This window comes from Lolium perenne, chromosome 4 (genome assembly GCF_019359855.2).
Source record: "Lolium perenne isolate Kyuss_39 chromosome 4, Kyuss_2.0, whole genome shotgun sequence".
Classification (NCBI taxonomy): Eukaryota; Viridiplantae; Streptophyta; class Magnoliopsida; order Poales; family Poaceae; genus Lolium; species Lolium perenne.
In genome coordinates this window covers 256608988-256633396 of record NC_067247.2, presented here as the reverse complement: position 1 = coordinate 256633396, position 24409 = coordinate 256608988, and the positions used below count along the sequence as shown (strand labels likewise).

Here is a 24409-nt window from a genome sequence, read left to right as displayed (position 1 = left end):
TATCCAGTCTACGGTGTTGGCTGCTTCTTTCTAGCACATTTGGGATACTCGAAATAAGATTGGTGTAGCCGCACAGATCAAGGCCTATGGTGATTTCATATTGACGCATCTATCATCATCGAACTCCAACCACAGTCACGAGACCAGTCGGGTAGCATCTTGGTCTACGCCTCTAGAAGGTTTCCTCCGCTTGATTGTTGATGCGGCTCTCTCTGCTTCGTCCCATAGCATGAGTGTCGATGTTGTTGCTCATGATCACCATGGGACTTTTGTTGAAGTCGCTAGTAACAGTTTTCAGTAGGTGGTGAATCCGGCGCTAGCTGAAGCTATTGCAATTAGGTTTTCTCTTTCTTGGGCCAACGAAGAAGGCATGGACAACCTCGTTGTTACTTCTAACTGCATCTCCTCCCAACGTCTCAACTTGGCGGAGAGACCGATCGGCATGTGAAGTTGTAATAAAAAACATTAGAGTTTTGGGTGCTAATTTTAATAATTTTCAATCTCTAATGTTAATCTCATGTTAGTCATGTGAAGAACTATGCTGCGCCATCTTTGAAGTTTGCTCGTAAGAGCATCTTCACCCAGGGCCCCTAAAGAGCTACGGGGATGGCAACGCTAAATATCGAGCCCAGTAACCCCCCTAATTTCGTTTTGGCGATGGCTTGGTCCAATTAGTAATGTGGCACCCTTAGGCTGAACCCAACCCAATGGGGGGGACGCGATTTGGCGGGAAAGAGGGATGGAAGAGAGTGCGTAAAGCGGACAGTCATCGTGGGCCAGTGGTGTCAGCGACTGCGGACCGGTAGTCTTCCTCCTCGCCTCTGCTTCCGCGCCGCATTAATGGCCTGCTCGCCTCCATCGCCCGCGACAGCCTTTGTAGCGGCGACAACATTGACTCGTCTCGCCGATGGGGCACGCGTCGGCGTTAATGGCCGCCTTTGACTCCCCTTCCCCCGCTACAAAAACCACCTGTGACGTCGTTGTTTATTCCCCGCCCAAGCCCTTTGCATCCACCGAGCAGAACACCGAGAGAAAACAACGAAGCCAAGCACTCTCTCCCGTCCCCCCGCACCCGTACATGGAGCGCTATAAGGGCGACAGCGGCGCCGCAAACAGCTTCAGGCGGCGTTGGCTGCTCATCGACGAGGCGAACGCTCTCTAGCAGGCGCAGTACCCTATCACGTCGGGATGGGTTCTCAGCTAAGACTGGAAGTCAACCGGCCCCATTTCTATTTGACGCCGACGACCACCCATACTTCCTAAATTACGGCTTAGCCGGATGCCTATGGGGAGACCGGAGACAATTGAAAATGCTCTAACTCGGTGTGATTTTGGGCTATATGGAGACACGAGTGAAGATGATCTAACTCAGTGTGTCTCCAACAAGTATACCAGAAACAGTTTATATTGACTATATATGTTTGTGTGATCAATAAAGGGGACCCGCACGTTATTGAAAAACAAGAACGAGCGATGCGCACGTGACGGACGCGCCATGTGTGAGCAGAAGACGTTGGCCGGCCGTGTGTTTTGTTTCTAGTCAAAGGTGACTCAGAGGCGATCTGGACGTTTGTACTTGTTGTCATCTTGATTCATGAGCGATCAATTAATCGGTCGATGGATGGGGATTGGCTCGTCGCAGCTCTCAGTTACTTGGCGTCGCTGGCACGGCGCCTTGACGAGTTTCCACGTCGTGTCGGTACCGCATCGTCGCACGCCATAGACCTGATAGCCATGGCCTCCCCTTCCTCTTCCCACCGAGATGAACCGGCGCCGGCGCCGGAGGAGGCCACGAGGGACTGGGCGGAGCTGCCGCGGGACGCGCTGCTCACCGTGCTCCACAAGCTGGGCCACGTGGACATCCTCATGGGGGTCGCGCAGGTGTGCGGGCCCTGGGCGCGGGCGGCGCGGGAGGAGCCCGAGCTGTGGCGCCGCGTCGACCTGCGCCTCCACGGCCGCCGCCTCATGCCCCCCCGCCGCACTAACAGCATGGCGCGGGAGGCCGTCAGGCGCAGCGCGGGGCAGTGCCAGGCCTTCTGGGCCGAGGGCGCCCTGGACCACAGCGTCATCTCCCTCCTCGCCGATACATCGTAAGGATTCTACCAACTAATTCGCTTCTCTTGCTTTCTCGACCCGTGATTCTACCAACGGAATTTCTACACAGGTCCTACCATTAGATTACTTATTACTATACTAGTATCCACTATGAAGTGAAGCAGTGCGCTGAGCCTCGCCGGAGAAGGCGCTTGCCCACTGCAATTCCCAATTGACCCCACGAGCACTGGATGCTCAATTCGCTGTCGCACTGTGAAGCAGAGCAATGCGGCACTCAGCTGCCCGCTGTCGTCGCACGAGCGGCGCTGCTGCTGGCGGATCTGGCGGAATTGCTCTCTGTAGGCATGATTATATGGGCGGACAGGCTATGCATCAAAACTTATCTTATCCCCATTTTCATCTTGCAAGACCATTTGGTTTTTTTTTTTCTGGTATTGCTTCATGACCTACTAAATACCAGGAATTCTCTCAAAAGGGAGAATCTTGTGACCCCTTGCTATAACTGTACCTTGCACAGTTGCATGTTGAGGAATCCCTCCAGCATCTTTTCTACCCCTGTCTTGTTTTCTCAAACATGTTGAGATTATACTAGCCCAACAAGATCATACAAATCTATGGGTTTATGAAGCTTTTAGTGATATCAAAGTCGACTTGAAGATGCACCTTTTTCCATGGAAAAAGTAATCGCTCCCTCATGGAGCAAGCATTTGGGCCAGAAGAAACAAATTAATCTTTCATAATGAATCATTGAAGCCCCCCACTTTTGATAAGTGGCACCAATATTACATACGTACATGAATTTGTCTTGATGGGTCACTGGTCTAGGAAAAAATATGTACTTCCCAATGTTCTGATTGGTTACAAACTATTTGAGCACCTTCTTTTTTTAGTCTTTGTATATGTAAGTACTCAGTACATATTACATAATTAAGGAATCTCCCTACCTTTTTCCATAAAAAAGATGTTTTGTTATGTCATATATTACTTGACATCGATGCACACCAAGAAGTTAAAATGTGCAAGGCAAAATTAAAATGGCGATTTTGAATGTACCGAGCCACTTGGTTACACACTTTAAGCGGAGCCATATTAAGTTAGGTCAGAATTCTAATACTGGCACTTATCTTTGTGAACCAAGCTTGGACAGGAAATTCTGACCATCCGTGCTGCAATTTGAAAACACGATTTATTTACTTTCTGTGATAAGAATCTTTTTTCTTATGTATAATACTTTATGTCCTCAAGATGATGATCAACTTATTGCTCAAGCCTAATTCAGACTGAAGCTGGTACATACTTATTTTGCAGGGCGCTTTCACTGAAGAGCCTCCGTCTCATCTATTGCGATTGGATCTACGACACACCTCTAGCGTTAACGATAACAAAATTCACTCTCCTAGAGGAGCTAGAGCTCTCGAACTACCGCGCGGACTTCCCCAAGACGTGCACGGCTGCCGGCAAGGCCTGCCCACTCCTGAAGCGTCTCCGGCTGAGCAGCGAGCGATTCGTTAAACACAGCCAAGTACCCGCAGATGGGGAGGTGGCTGCGATCGCCACAACGATGCCTGGGCTGCGATCGCTGCAGCTCTTCGCGAAACGCCTCACAAACGGTGGCCTGGCGGCCATCCTCGATGGCTGCCCACTCCTCGAGTCACTCGACATCCGCCACTGCTTCAACATTGTGATGAATGACGAGCTGTGTGCGAGGTGCTCCCTGGTCGAGATGCTCAGGCACCCCCACGACCCAACAGATGACTACGATCTCCAGTTCTCTTCGCCGGACTTGGACTACCCCTGGGTGAGGATGACACCGCAGACCGAATACTATGACGAATGGGAGTTCAGTTCACGCTAGTGTCAATTGGTTCGGCTTCCTTGATTACGTGAATGTCTACACAGTTGTGCATACTTTACATGCATGCATGTTACCAGATTGTCATCATGATTCTGAGAATAATGTGCAGTTCCCTTATTTATGCTCTGAATAATATTGTCATTGTCGGATAGAATGACTGTTGCTACAATTAAATTTGTTCACATTTGATTGTAGCAGTTGCACTACTCTTAACGAAGAGGTACAGATGGAAAATTATTTTGTAGGTCATCAACATTTCAATGTCACGATTAAATCTTCCTAGGCTGTATATTGTTCTTTCTTCGGTACTTTCCTTCTTGCTAGCCAATACTTTATTTTTGACAAATATATACATCTTTATTCAATTTGCATCACTTAACATCAGAAGTTTAATTGATTCGGGGGATCATCAAACCAGACAGACCTAAACCACTTGCTAGTCTAGCAAGCTCGTGGGCCACAGTGGTACAAATTCAAGCTCAATCTTGATAAAATCCCTAGACAGATGATAACAATCATCAAAGCCCTCTGTAGCGATTCATTGGCTTTGTCCCCCATTCACCATAGTGTTCACAACTTCCGCACAATCAGAATAAGCATCTTGAGCATGAACAATTTTCGTGATCAAAGCACCAACAAAATTTCCTCCACCGTCACGGATAAAAGGATGGACCAACATTTACTTCAACATGATCAAGAGTGACAAGAGGGGGGTTTAGACTGTAGAGTTCTATGGATCGACAACGACTAGGGTAGGATCTGTGTGTGTGTGTAGGTACTGCGGCTGTTCATATTACTTCGTATCTGAGAGAGAAGGAGAGGAATGGGGCATACCTTCTCCCTTCGAGGAAGAGCTCGCCGTTGTCCATGGCGACGGCGCGAGTGGCGGGAGCGTGCGGCGGCGGTGGTGGCAGAGCTTCCCATCGGCACGCGCTAGAACCCTAGATCGGTAGGGATATCGGTGGGGCGAGCAGCGCATCGGTCAACCTCGTACCGCGTGTGTCCGGCCCCCACCTCTCTATATAGCGTGGTGACAGGGGCCCACCAACCAGAGATGCGGTTGGGCGCCCCCGATCAGGGTGCGGACGAGGTCAAAAGGTCGTGCTCGATCCGTTGGGTTCGACCACGTTGGAGATCATCCTAACATTCTCCCCTTTGATCTCAACTTTTCTTTTAACTTTATACTTTCACTTTATTCGTTTCATTTTGGATCAGTCCATAGGCATGTTTCATCGTCACAACTCTATTGCCGATAGAATCAGACAGCCACAATACACTTCTCTGTTTTGAAACAAATTCTTTTACTTTTGGGCCTCTTATGATCCAGGATAGGTAAGACTTTCCCTTAAATCCATGCCAGCTACGTGCTCCTTGAACACGCTAGGTGGTAAGCCTTTCGTTAGCGGATCCGCAAGCATATCTTTTGTCCTTATATGCTCGGGACTTATAGTTTGATTATGGACCTTGTGTTTCACAACATAATACTTAACCTCAATCGGTTTCGTAGCTGTACTCGACTTGTTGTTGTGAGCATAAAATACTGCAGGCTCATTGTCGCAGTACATCTTTAGTGGTTTGTCAATACAATCTACCACTTTCAAGTCGGGTATAAATTTCTTTAACCATAATGCCTGCCCCGTGGCTTCATAACATGCTATAAATTCTGTATACATTGTGGATGATGCAACTATCGTATGTTTGGGTCTTCTCCACGAAATAGCTCCCCCTGCGAGAGGGAATACATATCCAGATGTGGATTTTCTATCATCTTTATCCCCCGCAAAATCTGCACCTGAATACCCTCTTATTTCTAGGGAATCAGAACTTCTGTATGTTAGCATGTAATTCTTTGTGCCTTTCACATAACGCAATGCCTTCTTTACCATTTTCTAGTGTTCAAAACCTTGATTTTCTTGATATCTACCGAGTACTCCGGTGATAAATGCTAAGTCAGGGCGAGTGCAAACTTGTGCATACTGTAGGCTTCCAATAGCCGAATGCATATGTAACCGCTTTCATTTGGTCGAGCTCGTATTGATTTTGGGGACTTTGATGTTTCCCAAAACTGTCGCCCTTGACTATAGGGGCAGGTGTGGCACTGCACTTATGCATATTATATTTATTTAGAATCTTTTCTAAATAAGCCTTTTGCGATAGTCCTAATACTCCATTATTCCTATATCGATGAATTTCTATGCCCAAAACATATGACGCTTCACCAAGATCTTTCATATCAAAATTTGAGTACAAGAACTTCTTTGTCTCTTGCAGTAGACTAACATCACTGCTCGCAAGCAGAATATCATCCACATACAAGATTAGGAAAATATATTTCTCACTTTTAAACTTTGCATAAACGCAGTTGTCCTCAATATTTTCTTTAAATTCAAATCTCTTAATTGTTTTATTAAACTTTAGATACCATTGTCTGGAGGCTTGCTTTAATCCATAAATGGATTTGCTTAGGAGGCATCCCATCTCTTCCTTGCCTTCCATGATAAAACCCTTAGGTTGTTTCATGTAGACATTTTCTTCTAAATCCCCGTTTAGAAATGCCGTCTTTACATCCATTTGATGCAACTCTAAATCAAAAGGTGCAACTAGTGCCATGATGATTCTGAAGGAATCCTTACATGAGACCGGAGAAAATGTCTCATTGTAATCTATCCCTTCTCTTTGTGTAAATCCTTTTGCCACAAGTCGTGCTTTATAATTTTTGACATTCCCATTGGAGTCATATTTTATTTTGTAGACCCATTTGCAGCCCACTATTTTGGCTCCTTTAGGAATATTCTCTAAGTCCCAAACATTGTTGGTACTCATCGATCTCATTTCGTCTTCCATGGTCTCCACCCACTTTGATGAATTTGGGCTTCTCACTACAAGAAATGTTCAAATACATAACGTCCCAACATCGTCCACTAAGGACCATTTTTCGTCGCCTATGGGCCTAACCTGACGATATGGGTTCTGTGGTCGAAACTGCGTCAGGCAAAGTCCTACCACGTGTTTTTCGGTTCGTCGCGATCGGGCGCCCTTCCATCACGGAAAATCGGACAGTTGCAGAAGTGTTTTCGGGAGCCCGTTGACTGCTGACGTCATGCAAACTGACACATGGCAGACGGCGTTAACTGGCAGTTAGCGACGTTAACCGGCTGAAACCCCATGGTAGATGGAAGGCCCACACGAGGCTTGCCACGTCTTAAGCGGGCCGACCCATTTAGTTTGCGAGCCAGGCCAGCTGACTTAGTTTGACCGGTCAACAATATAGGTGGGCTGGTCCATTTGTTACGTGGGCCGGACCTAACCTCTAAGGTTGACTGGTCAAATTTTAAATGGGCCGGCCCACTAAGCATGTGGGCCAGGCCGAATGCCCTCGTTTGACCGGTCAACAAGAAAATGGGCTGGCCCACTAGACATGCGTGGCCCACTTTCCTGTTATCGGTCCAGCCCATTTAACAAGTGGGGTCCACAAAAAATCAAGTGGGCCGGCCCAAGAAGTTATTGGGCTGGCCCAATTAGCATGCGGGTCCATCTTTCCATCTATCGGGCCGGCCCATTTAGTAAGTGGGGTCCACCATAGATCAAGTGGGCTGGCCCAACAAGCTATTGGGCCGACCCAAAAAGACAGGTGGGGCCCACTTTCCTGTTAAAGGTCCGACCCAGTTAGTATGTGGGGTCCACCATATAACAAGTGGACTGGCCCAACAAGATAGTGGGTCGGCCCAATAAGAAGATGGGGCCCACTTTCCTGTAACCGGTCCGGCCCAGTTAGTAAGTGGGGTCCACCATAAAGCAAGTGGGCTGGCCCAACAGGTTGGCGGGCCGGCCCAATAAACATGTGGGGCCCACTTTCCTGCTAACGGGCAGCCCATTTAGTAAATGGGGTCCACCATAAAATCAATTGGGCTAGCCCAATAAGTTAGTGGGCCGGCCCAATAAGCTTGTGGGGACCACTAACGTGCTAACGGGCCAGCCCAGTTAGTATGTGGGGTCCACCCTAAAGCAGGTGGACTGACCCAACGAGTTAGCGGGCCGGCCCAATAAGCTTGTGGGGTGATATGTCTCAAACGTATCTATAATTTCTTATGTTCCATGCTAGTTTTATGATAATACTCACATGTTTTATACACACTTTATATCATTTATATGCATTTTCCGGAACTAACCTATTAACGAGATGCCGAAGCGCCAGTTCCTGTTTTCTGCTGTTTTTGGTTTCAGAAATCCTACACAGGAAATTTTCTCGGAATTGGACGAAACAAAAGTCCAGGGTCTTATTTTCCAAGGAGCTTTCCAGAAGACCGAAGGAGATACGAAGTGGGGCCACGAGGTGGCGACACCACAAGGCGGCGCGGCCAAGGAGGGGCCCGCGCCGCCCTATGGTGTGGGCCCCTCGTGCGCCTCCCGACTCTGCCCTTCCGCCTACTTAAACTCTCCGTCGCGAAAAACCTATCACCGAGAGCCACGATACGAGAAAATTTACTGTGACGCCGCCGCCGCCAATCCCTTCTCGGGGGATTCAGGAGATCGCCTCCAGCACCCTGCCGGAGAGGGGATTCATCACCCGGAGGACTCTACATCACCATGATCGCCTCCGGACTGATGTGTGAGTAGTTCATCCTTGGACTATGGGTCCATAGCAGTAGCTAGATGGTTGTCATCTCCTCATGTGCTATCATGTTTAGATCTTGTGAGCTTCCTATCATGATCAAGATCGTCTATTTGTAATGCTACATGTTGTGTTTGTTGGGATCCGATGAATATGGAATACTATGTCAAGTTGATTATTGATCTATCATATATGTGTTGTTTATGATCTTGCATGCTCTCCGTTGCTAGTAGAGGCTCTGGCCAAGTTGATACTTGTGACTCCAAGAGGGAGTATTTATGCTCGATAGTGGGTTCATGCCTCCATTGAATGTGGGACAGTGACAGAAAGTTCTAAGGTTGTGGATGTGCTGTTGCCACTAGGGATAAAACATCAATGCTTTGTCTAAGGATATTTGTGTTGGTTACATTATGCACCATACTTAATGCAATTGTCTGTTGTTCGCAACTTAATACTGGAAGGGGTGCGGATGCTAACCCGAAGGTGGACTTTTTAGGCATAGATGCATGCTGGATAGCGGTCTATGTTATTTGTCGTAATGCCCTAAGTAAATCTCATATTAGTCATCATAATATGTATGTGCATTGTTATGCCCTCTCTATTTGTCAATTGCCCAATTGTAATTTGTTCACCCAACATGCTATTTCTTATTGGAGAGACACCACTAGTGAACCGTGGACCCCGGTCCATTCTTTTACATCTGAATACAATCTACTGCAATCATTGTTCTCTGCTGTTCTTCGCAAACAAACATCATTCTCCACACCATACGTTTAATCCTTTGTTTACAGCAAGCCGGTGAGATTGACAACCTCACTGTTAAGTTGGGGCAGAGTATTTTGATTGTGTTGTGCAGGTTCCACGTTGGCGTCGGAATCCCTGGTGTTGCGCCGCACTACATTCCTCCACCAACAACCTTCACGTGGCCTTCATCTCCTACTGGTTCGATAACCTTGGTTTCTTACTGAGGAAAAACTTGCTGCTGTACGCATCACACCTTCCTCTTGGGGTTCCCAACGGACGTGTGCTTCACGCGTTATCAAGCTCTTTTTCTGGCGCCGTTGCCGGGGAGATCAAGACACGCTGCAAGGGGAGTCTCCCACATCCAATCTCTTCACTTTGTTATTGTCTTGCTTTACTTTATTTTATTTTCTGTTTTGTTTGCTTTCTTTATATCAAAAATACAAAAAAATAGTTACTTGCTTTACTTTATTTACTGTCTTGTTTGCTTTCTTTATGTCAAAAACACAAAAAAATTAGTTACTTGCATTTACTTTATTTTATTTAATTAGCTTTACTTATTTACTATTGCTAAAAATGAGTAATCCTGAAGTTGAAGTTCGTTCGTTTAAGCAACAAGGGGGAGAATGTTTTAAAGACGCTTGGTATAGAATTAGTGATGCTCATCATAGGTGCACTAAGAAACACTCCACTATTATCCTACTTAGGAACTTTTATGTTGGTATCTCTAGCTGGAATAGGTATGTTCTTGATACTCTGGCGGGAGGTAATTTCCTAGGCACTCCTGCTTTAGAAGCTAGTTGCATTATTGAGAGTCTAGTTGGAATACCACCTGTTAATGAAGCTAAAATTGAAATTTCTCTTGAAGATGCCATGAAAAAGTTGGAGGCCATAGAGAAAATCTTCCAAGTGTTGAGACTAAATTGGGAATATTACTTGATAACACTGATAAACTTGATAAATCTCTAAGTGGAATTAATGAGAGAATTGCCGTCTTAGAAACTTGTGCTACTCATGATAATTAAACCCATATGATTAGTGAACTTGAAGAAGCTATGGGAACCTTGGGTTCAACTTTTTCTTCTCTTAAGTTTAAGGAGAAAGCTTATGTGGGTAAGGAGCAAAAGTTCATGTATGTCTCTAAGGTGCCTAAGCCAAAAAAACTATTATAAGCCTAAAATTGACAAATCCCTTAGTACCACTATGGGAAATTTAGATAATGGAGCATCTAAGATACCTATTGTGACAAGTTGTGAAAATTATGATGTTGATGCTTCATCTCTTGATAATACTTGATTCACACTTTCTGCGCCTAGCTGAAAGGCGTTAAAGAAAAGCGCTTATGGGAGATAACCCATTATTTTACTTTTACATTTTGTTTTATATTTGTGTCTTGGAAGTTGTTACTACTGTAGCAACCTCTCCGTGTCTTTATTTTATTGCATTGTTGTGCCAAGTAAAGTCTTTGATAGTAAGGTTGATACTATATTTGGATTACTGCGCAGAAACAGATTTCTTGCTGTCACGAATTTGAGTAGGTCTCTCTGTAGGTAACTCAGAAAAATCAGCGAAAATTGATGAGTGATCCTCAGATATGTACGCAACTTTCATTCAATTTGAGCTTCTTCATCTGAGCATGTTAAGTGCCTCTAAAAAATTCGTCTTTACGGACTGTTCTGTTTTGACAGATTCTGCCTTTTATTTCACATTGCCTCTTTTGCTATGTTGAATGGATTTCTTTGTTCCATTAACTTTCAGTAGCTTTGAGCAATGTCCAGAAGTGTTAAGAATGATTGTGTCACCTCTGAATATGTGAATTTTTGATTATGCACTAACCCTCTAATGAGTTTGTTTTGAGTTTGGTGTGGAGGAAGTTTTCAAGGGTCAAGAGAGGAGGACGATATAATATGATCAAGAAGAGTGAAATGTCTAAGCTTGGGGATGCCCCCGTGGTTCATCCCTGCATATTTCAAGATGACTCAAGCATCTAAGCTTGGGGATTCCCAAGGCATCCCCTTCTTCATCGACAACTTATCAGGTCACCTCTAGTGAAACTATATTTTTATTCCGTCACATCTTATGTGCTTTACTTGGAGCGTCTGTATGTTTTTTTTTGTTTGAATAAAATCGGATCCTAGCATTCTTTGTTTGGGAGAGTGACACGCTCCGCTCGTTCATATGAACACTGGTGTTCTTAGCTTTACTTTTAATGTTCATGGCAAAGGTTGAAACTGCTTCATTCATTGCTATTTGGTTGGAAACAGAAAATGCTTCATGTGGTAATTGGTATATGGTCTTGAATAATTTGATACTTGGCAATTGTTTTGCTCAAATAGATCATGTTTAAGCTCTTGCATCATGTACTTTGCACCTATTAATGAAGAACTACCATAGAGATTGTTAAAATTTGGTTTGCATGATTGGTCTCTATAAAGTCTAGATATTTTCTGGTGAAGTGTTTGAACAACAAGGAAGACAGTGTAGAGTCTTATAATGCTTGCAATATGTTCTTATGTAAGTTTTGCTGTACCGGTTCATACTTGTGTTTGCTTCAAACAACCTTGCTAGCCAAATCCTTGTACTGAAAGGGAATGCTTCTCGTGCATCCAAAACCTTGAGCCAAAACCTATGCCATTTGTGTCCACCATACCTACCTACTATGTGGTATTTCTCTGCCATTCCAAAGTAAATTGCTTGAGTGCTACCTTTAAAATTTCATTCCTTGTCTTTGAAATACATAGCTCATGGGAAAATAGCCTTAAAAACTATTGTGGTAAAGAATATGTAGCTTATGTATCTTATTTCTTATAAGTTGCTTGTTGAGCGGTAACCATGTTTCTGGGGACGCCATCAACTATTAGACCTTTGTTGAATATCATGTGAGTTTCTATGCATGTTCGTCTTGTCTGGAGTATGGGTGATTTATCATGATCAAATGGTTTGAGTATGCATATTGTTAGAGAAGAACATTGGGTCGCTAACTAAAGCCATGTATCATGGTGGAAGTTTCAGTTTGGACATTAATCCTCAATCTCTTATGAGAATATTATCTGTTGTTGAATGCTTATGCATTAAAGAGGAGTCCATTATCTGTTTTCTATGTTGTCCCGGTATGGATGTCCTTAAGTTGAGATCTATCAAAAACAAGAAATCAAATGCGATCTATCTCCTTGGACCATTGTACAAGCGGCATATAGGTACCCCTTTGTGACACTTGGTTGAAACATATGTAATGCAATGATAATCCATGGAAATCCGAGCTAATTAGGACAAGGTGCGAGCACTATTGGTATTCGATGCATGAGGTTTGCAACTTTTAGGATGTCTTATGCATAACACATATGAATTATTACTACCGTTGACAAAATTGTTTCTATGTTTTCAAAATAAAAGCTCTAGCACAAAAACAGTAATCCCTGCTTCCCTCTGCGAAGGTCCATTATTTTACTTTATGTTGAGTCAGTTTACCTATTTCTTTCTATCTTAGAAGCAAACACTTGTGTCAACTGTGTGCATTGATTCCTACATACTTGCTTATTTGCATTCATCATATTACTTTGTGTTGACAATTATCCATGAGATATACATGTTGAAGTTGAAAGCAACTAGTGAAACTTATATCTTCCTTTGTATTACTTCAAAACCTTCTACTAAGAATTTATTGCTTTATGAGTTAACTCCTATGCAAGTCTTATTGATGCTTGTATTGAAAGTACTATTCATGAAAAGTCTTTGCTATATAATTCAGTTGTTTAATCATTGTCTTTACCATTGCTTCGAATCACTTCATTGATCTCATATGCTTTACAATAGTATTGATCAAGATTATGATAGCATGTTGCTGTCCAGGACTGGCGCGTGGTTGACGAGGGAGGAAATCTCTGTGTGTAGCTTTTCGTTCCCCGGCAACGGCGCCAGAAAATAGCTTGATGTCTACGCACACTCCTTTTCCTGTAGACAGTGTTGGGCCTCCAAGAGCAGAGGTTTGTAGAACAGCAGCAAGTTTTCCCTTAAGTGGATCACCCAAGGTTTATCGAGCTCAGGGAGGAAGAGGTCAAAGATATCCCTCTCATGCAACCCTGCAACCACAAAGCAAGAAGTCTCTTGTGTCCCCAACACACCCAATACACTTGTCAGATGTATAGGTGCACTAGTTCGGCGAAGAGATAGTGAAATACAGGTGGTATGAATGAATATGAGCAGTAGTAACGGCACCAGAAAATACTTGATGCTACAACTGGCGTGTGGTTGATGGTGGGAATATTGCAGGCAGTAGAGATGCAGTAAAACAGTAAACAAGCAGCGATAGCAGTATTTGGAAACAAGGCCTAGGGATTATACGTTCACTAGTGGACACTCTCAATCATTGATCACATAACGGAATAGATAAATGCTATACTCTACACTCTCTTGTTGGATGATGAACACCACTAATTGTGTAGGATTTCACGAACCCTCAATGCCGGAGTTAACAAGCTCCACAATATTCGATATTCATGTTTAAATAACCTTAGAGTGCACGATAGATCAACACAACTAAACCAAGTACTAACATAGCATGCACACTGTCACCTTCACACTATGAAAGGAGGAATAGATCACATCAATACTATCATAGCAATAGTTAACTTCATAATCTACAAGAGATTACAATCAAAACCTACGCCAAGTACTACACGATGCACACACTGTCACCATTACACCGTGGAGGAGGAATAGACTACTTTAATAACATCACTAGAGTAGCACATAGATGAATAGTGATACAAAACTCATGAATCTCAATCATGTAAGGCAGCTCATGAGATTATTGTATTGAAGTACATAGGAGAGAGATTAACCACATAGCTACTGGTACAGCCCCTTAGCCTCGATGGAGAACTACTCCCTCCTCATGGGAGACAGCAGCGGTGATGAAGATGGCGGTGGTGTCGATGGAGAAGCCTTCCGGGGGCACTTCCCCGTCCCGGCGGCGTGCCGGAACAGAGACTCCTGTCCCCCAGATATTGGCTTCGCGATGGCGGCGGCTCTGGAAGGTTTTCTCGTCCCGTGGCTTTTCCGTATCGAATATTTAGGTCAGGGACCTTTAAATAGGCGAAGAGGCGGAGTCGGAAGGTCGATGAGGCAGCGACACAGTAGGGGGGCGCGGCCCCCCCTCTGGCCGCGCCAGGGTGGCGTGTGGGGCTCCCCTCTGGCGGCTCTCGGGTGTTCTGGAAGCTTCGTGGGATTTTAAGATCTTGGGCGTTGATTTCGTCCAATTCCGAGAATATTTCCTTACTAGGATTTCTGAAACCAAAAACAGCAGAAAACAGGAACTGGCACTTCGGCATCTCGTCAACAGGTTAGTTCCGAAAAACGCATAAAATCATCATAAAGTGTGAACAAAACATGTAGGTATTATCATAAAACAAGCATGGAACATAAGAAATTATCGATACGTCGGAGACGTATCAGCATCCCCAAGCTTAGTTCCTACTCGTCCCGAGTAGGTAAACGATAACAAAGATAATTTCTGAAGTGACATGCTTCCAACATAATCTTGATCATACTATTGTAAAGCATATGAGATGAATGCAGCGATTCTAAGCAATGTAGATGCAATGAGTAAACAATTGAATCATATAGCAAAGACTTTTCATGAATAGTACTTTCAAGACAAGCATCAATAAGTCTTGCATAAGAGTTAACTCATAAAGCAATAAATTCATAGTAAAGGCATTGAAGCAACACAAAGGAAGATTATGTTTCAGCGGTTGCTTTCAACTTGTAACATGTACATCTCATGGATATTGTCAACATAAAGTAATATAACAAGTGCAATATGCAAGTATGTAGGAATCGATGCACAGTTAACACAAGTGTTTGCTTCTAAGATGGAAGGAAATAGGTTAACTGACTCAACATAAAAGTAAAAGAATGGCCCTTCGCAGAGGGAAGCAGGGATAAAATCATGTGCTAGAGCTTTTTTAAGTTTTGAAATCATATAGAGAGCATAAAAATAAAATTTTGAGAGGTGTTTGTTTTTGTCAACGAATGGTAGTGGGCACTCTAACTACCTCGCCAACCAGACTTTCAAGAGCGGCTCCCGTGAAGGACGTTATTTCTACCAGCAAGGTAGATCATCCCTCTTCTCTTTTGTTTACACATGTACTTTAGTTTTTATTATGAGTGACACTCCCCCCAACCTTTGCTAACACAAGCCATGGCTAACCGAATCCTCGGGTGCCTACCATCAATCTCATACCATGGAGGAGTGTCTATTTGCAAAATTAAGTTGCTTACTGATGAATCAGAGCAAAACATGTGAAGAGAATTATTAATGAAGTTTGATTAATCGGGGCTGGGAACCCCGTTGCCAGCTCTTTTTGCAAAATTATTGGATAAGCGGATGTGCCACTAGTCCATTATGAAAGTCTGTCAAGAGTAAATGACAAGGTTGAAAGATAAACACCACATACTTCCTCATGAGCTATAAAACATTGACACAAATTGAGAAGCATTTTGAAGGTTTAAAGGTAGCACATGAAGTATTTACTTGGAATGGCATAGAAATACCATGTAGTAGGTAGGTATGGTGGACACAAATGGCATAGTGTTTGGCTCAAGGATTTTGGATGCACGAGAAGTATTCCCTCTTAGTACAAGGCTTAGGCTAGCAAGGTTGTTTGAAGCAAACTCAAGTATGAACCGGTACAACAAAACTCACATAAGAACATATTGCAAGCATTATAAGACTATACATTGTCTTCCTTATTGTTCAAACCCTTACTAGAAAATATCTAGACCTTAGAGAGACCAATCATGCAAACCAAATTTTAGCAAGCTCTATGTATTTCTTCATTAATAGGTGCAAAGTATATGATGCAAGAGCTTAAACATGAGCACAACAATTGCCAAGTATCAAATTATTCAAGACATCATACCAATTACTACATGTAGCATTTCCCGTTTCCAACCATATAACAATTAACGAAGCAGTTTCAACCTTCGCCATGAAAATTAAAAGCTAAGAACACATGTGTTCATACGAACCAGCGGAGCATGTCTTTCTCCCACACAAGCATTTATTCAAACAAAAACAAAAACAAAAATATACAGACGTGATGTCTACGCCCCCTCCTTTTCCTGTAGACAGTGTTGGGCCTCCAAGAGCAGAGGTTTGTAGAACAGCAGCAAGTTTTCCCTTAAGTGGATCACCCAAGGTTTATCGAACTCAGGGAGGAAGAGGTCAAAGATATCCCTCTCATGCAACCCTGCAACCACAAAGCAAGAAGTCTCTTGTGTCCCCAACACACCTAATAGGTGCACTAGTTCGGCAAAGAGATAGTGAAATACAGGTGGTATGAATATATAGGAGCAGTAGCAACGGTGCTAGAAAAATAGCTTGCTGGCGTGTAGTTGATGGTGGTAGTATTGCAGCAGTAGTAACGCAGTAAAACAGTAAACAAGCAGCGATAGCAGTATTTAGGAACAAGGCCTAGGGATTAGACTTTCACTAGTGGACACTCTCAACATTGATCACATAACAGAATAGATAAATGCATACTCTACACTCTTGTTGGATGATGAACACATTGCGTAGGATTACACGAACCCTCAATGCCGGAGTTAACAAGCTCCACAATTCAATGTTCATATTTAAGTAACCTTAGAGTGCATGAAAGATCAATTCGACTAAACCAAGTACTAACATAGCATGCACACTGTCACCTTCATGCTTATGTAGGAGGAATAGTACACATCAATACTATCATAGCAATAGTTAACTTCATGTTCTACAAGAGATCATGATCATAGCATAAACCAAGTACTAACACGGATGCACACACTGTCACCATTACATCGTGCAGGAGGAATAAAACTACTTTAATAACATCACTAGAGTAGCACATAGATAAATTGTGATACAAACACATTGCAATCATAAAGAGATATAAATAAGCACTTCACTATGCCATTCATAACAGTGAATAAGTATTCTGTGAAATATAGCCTAAGAGACCCACACGGTGCACACACTGTCACCTTTACACACGTGGGACAAGGAGTCTCCGGAGATCACATAAGTAAAATTCACTTGACTAGCATAACGACATCTAGATTACAAGCATCATCATATGAATCTCAATCATGTAAGGCAGCTCATGAGATTATTGTATTGAAGCACATAGGAGAGAGATGAACCACATAGCTACCGGTACAGCCCCGAGCCTCGATGGAGAACTACTCCCTCCTCATGGGAGCAGCAGCGGTGATGAAGATGGCGGTGGAGATGGCAGCGGTGTCGATGGAGGAGCCTTCCGGGGGCACTTCCCCGTTCCGGCGGCGTGCCGGAACAGAGACTCCTGTCCCCCAGATCTTGGCTTCGCGATGGCGGCGGCTCTGGAAGGTTTCTGTGGGTTTCGTCGAACGTATCAGGGTTTTCGCGACGGAGGCTTTAAATAGGCGAAGAGGCGGCGCCAGAGGGTCGAAGGGGTGCCCACACCATAGGGTGGCGCAGGCCCCCCCCTGGCCGCGCCGGCCTAGGGTTTGGTGGGCCTGTGCCCCCTCTCTGGCGGCTCTCGGGTGTTCTGGATGCTTCCGGGCAAAATAGGAACCTGGGCGTTGATTTCGTCCGATTCCGAGAATATTTCGTTACTAGGATTTCTGAAACCAAAAACAGCAGAAACAGGAACTGGCACTTCGGCATCTTGTTAATAGGTTATTCCAGAAAATGCACGAATATGACATAAAGTGTGCATAAAACATGTAGATAACATCAATAATGTGGCATGGAACATAAGAAATTATCGATACATCGGAGACGTATCAAGACGCTCCAAGTAAAGTACATAAGATGTGACCGAATAAAAATATAGTTTCAAGGGAGGAACCTGATAATTTGTCGATGAAGAAGGGGATGCCTTGGGCATCCCCAAGCTTAGATGCTTGAGTCTTCTTGAAATATGCAGGGATGAACCACCGGGGGCATCCCCAAGCTTAGACTTTTCACTCTTCTTGATCATATTGTATCATCCTCCTCTCTTGACCCTTGAAAACTTCCTCCACACCAAACTCAAAACAACTCATTAGAGGGTTAGTGCATAATCAAAATTCACATGTTCAGAGGTGACATAATCATTCTTAACACTTCTGGACATTGCTCAAAGCTACTGGAAGTCAATGGAACAAAGAAATCCATCCAACATAGCAAAAGAAGCAATGCGAAATAAAAGGCAGAATCTGTCAAAACAGAACAGTCCGTAAAGACGAATTTCTAAGAGGCACCAGAGTTGCTCAAATTGAATGAAAGTTGCGTACATATCTGAGGATCACTCACGTAAATTTGCATATTTTTCTGAGTTACCTACAGAGAATTCTGCCCAAATTCGTGACAGCAAGAAATCTGTTTCTGCGCAGCAATCCAAATCTAGTATGAACCTTACTATCAAAGACTTTACTTGGCACAACAATGCAATAAAATAAAGATAAGGAGAGGTTGCTACAGTAGTAACAACTTCCAAGACACAAATATAAAACAAAATTGCTGTAGTAAAATAAACACATGGGTTATCTCCCAAGAAGTGCTTTCTTTATAGCCATTAAGATGGGCTCCGCAGTTTTAATGATGCACTCATAAAGATGAGAGTTGAAGCAAAAGAGAACATCAAGAAGCAAATTCAAAACACATTTAAGCCTAACATGCTTCCTATGCATAGGAATCTTGTAAATAAACAAGTTCATGAAGAGTAAAGTGACAAGCATAGGAAGATAGAACAAGTGTACCTTCAAAAATTTAAGCACATAGAGAGGCATTTTAGTAACATGAAAATTTCTACAACCATATTTTCCTCTCTCATAATAACTTTCAGTAGTATCATGGGCAAACTCAACAATATAACTATCACATAAAGCATTCTTATCATGAGTCTCATGCATAAAATTATTACTCTCCACATAAGCATAATCAATTTTATTAGTTGTAGTGGGAGCAAATTCAACAAAGTAGCTATCATTATTATTCTCATCATCAAATATAGGAGGCATATTGTAATCATAATCAAATTTATCCTCCATAACAGGCGGCAACAAAAGACTACTATCATTATAATCATCATAAATTGGAGGCAAAGTATCATCAAAGTAAATTTTCTCCTCAATGCTTGGGGGACTAAAAAGATCATGCTCATCAAAACCAGCTTCCCCAAGCTTATAATTTTCCATATCATTAGCAACAATGGTATTCAAAGTGTTCATATTAATATGTTCCATGGGTTTTTTAATTTTCGGATCAAACCATCCATGTCTTAACTCAGGAAAAAGAATAAAAAGCTCCATGTTGCTTTCCATTATGCCAAACTAGTGATAAACAAGAAACAAAAAGATGCAATTGCAGGATCTAAAGGAAATAGCTTCGAGTACTTACAACGGCGCCGGAAAATAGCTTAGTAGCCGAGATCCGGAGTGTGAGTACCTTTTACCTTTCCTCCCCGGCAACGGCGCCAGAAAATAGCTTGCTGTCCAGGACTGGCGCGTGGTTGACGAGGGAGGAAATCTCTGTGTGTAGCTTTTCGTTCCCCGGCAACGGCGCCAGAAAATAGCTTGATGTCTACGCACACTCCTTTTCCTGTAGACAGTGTTGGGCCTCCAAGAGCAGAGGTTTGTAGAACAGCAGCAAGTTTTCCCTTAAGTGGATCACCCAAGGTTTATCGAACTCAGGGAGGAAGAGGTCAAAGATATCCCTCTCATGCAACCCTGCAACCACAAAACAAGAAGTCTCTTGTGTCCCCAACACACCCAATACACTTGTCAGATGTATAGGTGCACTAGTTCGGCGAAGAGATAGTGAAATACAGGTGGTATGAATGAATATGAGCAGTAGTAATGGCACCAGAAAATACTTGATGCTACAACTGGCGTGTGGTTGATGGTGGGAATATTGCAGGCAGTAGAGATGCAGTAAAACAGTAAACAAGCAGCGATAGCAGTATTTGGAAACAAGGCCTAGGGATTATACTTTCACTAGTGGACACTCTCAATCATTGATCACATAACGGAATAGATAAATGCTATACTCTACACTCTCTTGTTGGATGATGAACACCACTAATTGTGTAGGATTACACGAACCCTCAATGCCGGAGTTAACAAGCTCCACAATATTCGATATTCATGTTTAAATAACCTTAGAGTGCACGATAGATCAACACAACTAAACCAAGTACTAACATAGCATGCACACTGTCACCTTCACACTATGAAAGGAGGAATAGATCACATCAATACTATCATAGCAATAGTTAACTTCATAATCTACAAGAGATTACAATCATAACCTACTCCAAGTACTACACGATGCACACACTGTCACCATTACACCGTGGAGGAGGAATAGACTACTTTAATAACATCACTAGAGTAGCACATAGATGAATAGTGATACAAAACTCATATGAATCTCAATCATGTAAGGCATCTCATGAGATCATTGTATTGAAGTACATAGGAGAGAGATTAACCACATAGCTACCGGTACAACCCCTTAGCCTCGATGGAGAACTACTCCCTCCTCATGGGAGACAGCAGCGGTGATGAAGATGGCGGTGGTGTCGATGGAGAAGCCTTCCGGGGCACTTCCCCGTCCCGGCGGCGTGCCGGAACAGAGACTCCTGTCCCCCAGATCTTGGCTTCTCGATGGCGGCGGCTCTGGAAGGTTTTCTCGTCCCGTGGCTTTTCCGTATCGAAGATTTAGGTCAGGGACCTTTAAATAGGCGAAGAGGCGGAGTCGGAAGGTCGACGAGGTGGCGACACAGTAGGGGGGCGCGGCCCCCCTCTGGCCGCGCCAGGGTGGCGTGTGGGGGCCCCAGGGCTCCCCTCTGGCGGCTCTCGGGTGTTCTGGAAGCTTCGTGGGATTTTAAGATCTTGGGCATTGATTTCGTCCAATTCCGAGAATATTTCCTTACTAGGATTTCTGATACCAAAAACAGCAGAAAACAGGAACTGGCACTTCGGCATCTCATCAATAGGTTAGTTCCGGAAAACGCATAAAATCATCATAAAGTGTGAACAAAACATGTAGGTATTATCATAAAACAAGCATGGAACATAAGAAATTATCGATACGTCGGAGACGTATCACATGTCACTTCAGAAATTATCCTTGTTATCATTTACCTACTCGAGGGCGAGTAGGAACTAAGCTTGGGGATGCTTGATACGTCTCAAACGTATCTATAATTTCTTATGTTCGATGCTAGTTTTATGACAATACTCACATGTTTTATACACACTTTATATCATTTATATGCATTTTCCGGCACTAACCTATTAACGAGATGTCGAAGCGCTAGTTCCTGTTTTCTGCTGTTTTTGGTTTCAAAAATCCTACACAGGAAATATTCTCGGAATTGGACGAAATAAAAGCCCAGGGTCTTATTTTCCATGGAGCTTTCCAGAAGACCGAAGGAGATACGAAGTGGGGCCACGAGGTGGCGACACCACAAGGCGGCGCAGCCAAGGAGGGGCCCACGCCGCCCTATGGTGTGGGCCCCTCGTGCGCCTCCCGACTCTGCCCTTCCGCCTACTTAAACTCTCCGTCGCGAAAACCTTATCACCGAGAGCCACGATACGAGAAAAGTTACTGTGACGCCGCCGCCGCCAATCCCATCTCGGGAGATCGCCTCCGGCACCCTGCTGGAGAGGGGAATCATCACCCGGAGGACTCTACATCACCATGATCGCCTCCGGACTGATGTGTGAGTAGTTCATCCTTGGACTATGGGTCCATAGCAGTAGCTAGATGGTTGTCATCTCCTCATGTGCTATCATGTTTAGATCTTGTGAGCTGTCTATCATGATCAAGATCGTCTATTTGTAATGCTACATGTTGTATTTGTTGGGATCCGATGAATATGGAATACTATGTCAAGTTGATTATTGATCTATCATATATGTGTTGTTTATGATCTTGCATGCTCTCCGTTGCTAGTAGAGGCTCTGGCCAAGTTGATACTTGTGACTCCAAGAGGGAGTATTTATGCTCGATAGTGGGTTCATGCCTCCATTGAATGTGGGACAGTGACAGAAAGTTCTAAGGTTGTGGATGTGATGTTGCCACTAGGGATAAAACATCAATGCTTTGTCTAAGGATATTTGTGTTGATTACATTACGCACCATACTTAATGCAATTGTCTGTTGTTTGCAACTTAATACTAGAAGGGGTGCGGATGCTAACCCGAAGGTGGACTTTTTAGGCATAGATGCATGCTGGATAGCGGTCTATGTTATTTGTCGTAATGCCTTAAGTAAATCTCATATTAGTCATCATAATATGTATGTGCATTGTTATGCCCTCTCTATTTGTCAATTGCCCAACTGTAATTTGTTCACCCAACATGCTATTTCTTATTGGAGAGACACCACTAGTGAACTGTGGACCCCGGTCCATTCTTTTACATCTGAATACAATCTACTACAATCATTGTTCTCTGGTGTTCTTCGTAAACAAACATCATTCTCCACACCATATGTTCAATCCTTTGTTTACAGCAAGCTGGTGAGATTGACAACCTCACTGTTAAGTTGGGGCAAAGTATTTTGATTGTGTTGTGCAGGTTCCACGTTAGCGCCGGAATCCCTGGTGTTGCGCCGCACTACACTCCTCCACCAATAACCTTCACGTGGCCTTCATCTCCTACTGGTTCGATAACCTTGGTTTCTTACTGAGGGAAACTTGCTGTTGTACGCATCACACCTTCCTCTTGGGGTTCCCAACGGACGTGTGCTTCACGCGTTATCATGGGGCCACTTTTCTGCTAAAGGGCCGGCCCAGTTACCAAATGGGCTGGCCCAATAAGCACGTGTGCCCACTTTTCTGTTACAGGGTCGGCCCAGTTAGTGGGTGGGGTCCACCTTAAAGCAATTGGGCTGGTCCAATAAGTAAGTGGGCCAGCCCGTTTAGTTGCTGTTTATAAGCTGGCATGATAGGCGTTTTAGGATTTTGCAGGCCGGCACATATGTGATTTCGCTTAATTGGGTCATTTAAGGGATGAGAATTTGTGATTTAGATCGCGGAGAACATAGAAAGATACTGAGAATATTTACGCAACACATGATTTCTGTCGGATAGCCTCACTTACCACAAGCACCATAGAAAAAATGCGCGAAAGAACTATAAAAACTAATTAAATATTACATCAGCTGCAAGGCTTTGAAAAATATTACAGAACCCAGAGAAATTGAATGGTAATTAAACCTAGCAATACAATGAAGTGATTCAGCAATCTTTTACGTTATCCATGCACCACCTATATCTGAAACAAAGACATTACAAGTTAAGACAGCAACAATGGAAAGGCAAAGACACTACAATATTGTTTGCCAAAGAATTTGGAACTCATCATTTCGTCGTTATAACAATATCATTGTAATACGCACAATAAGCAAACAAAGAGCGCATGCCGCATACCAACAGCCAATATAACAGAGCACGTTAGAATGAAACAGCAGACTTACTACTGTCGAGTCTCATGCAAACCAACATGTTCAGGGAGTACAAAATTGGCATGAACAACATAGTAGGAGGCTATAACTGTTGTAACAACGACTGAGCAAGATAAAATTACGATGGCTACATTTACAGATCAGGAAATGTAAACCAAAAATAGAAGTTACGATGGCAAAAACTAAAGAGGAGGGAATGTGAACCAACATGTGCCAAGTGCAATTACTTCAAATTGACCGTGAAATAAATAATATTCCTGAACTTATAGTGAAGGGGATGCAAATCAAGATGTTTCGGGATATAACTTGTAATGAGCAACACATAGAGGATAGTTAATGCTGAAGTTTAGGATGGACCAGATACATAATACAGTGGGATCACCTGTGAACTTGTATAAGAGGAAATGCAAACCAATATGTTCAACATTCCATATGTGAGCGTCATGCCAAGTCAGAGAAACAAGTCAATAATGCAGCTTTTGAAGAACAAGATGGCACACAAAATTATTATCTAGTAGTATGACAAGTTTATTTGTACTACATGCTAGATAGCAGAGTGATAGCATGCCAAACTAAGTCCTTACTGTGTTAGCTTACAATGAACTAGATACAAAACAATGACATCACCTGTAGTACATGGAATGCAAGCCAACATGTTCATGGA

General features: G+C 43.4%; 1 protein-coding gene across 1 annotated transcript; it reads left to right on the top strand.

Moving 5' to 3' along the window:
• The first annotated feature begins 1602 nt into the window (after positions 1 to 1602).
• On the top strand, positions 1603 to 4159 carry LOC127332183 (F-box protein SKIP19). The gene is made up of 2 exons (XM_051358448.1): positions 1603 to 2090; positions 3364 to 4159. The coding sequence occupies exons 1-2, from the start codon at positions 1618 to 1620 to the stop codon at positions 3908 to 3910; spliced, it is 1020 nt and encodes a 339-aa protein (XP_051214408.1). The 5' UTR covers positions 1603 to 1617; the 3' UTR covers positions 3911 to 4159.
• The last annotated feature ends 20250 nt before the right edge of the window (positions 4160 to 24409 follow it).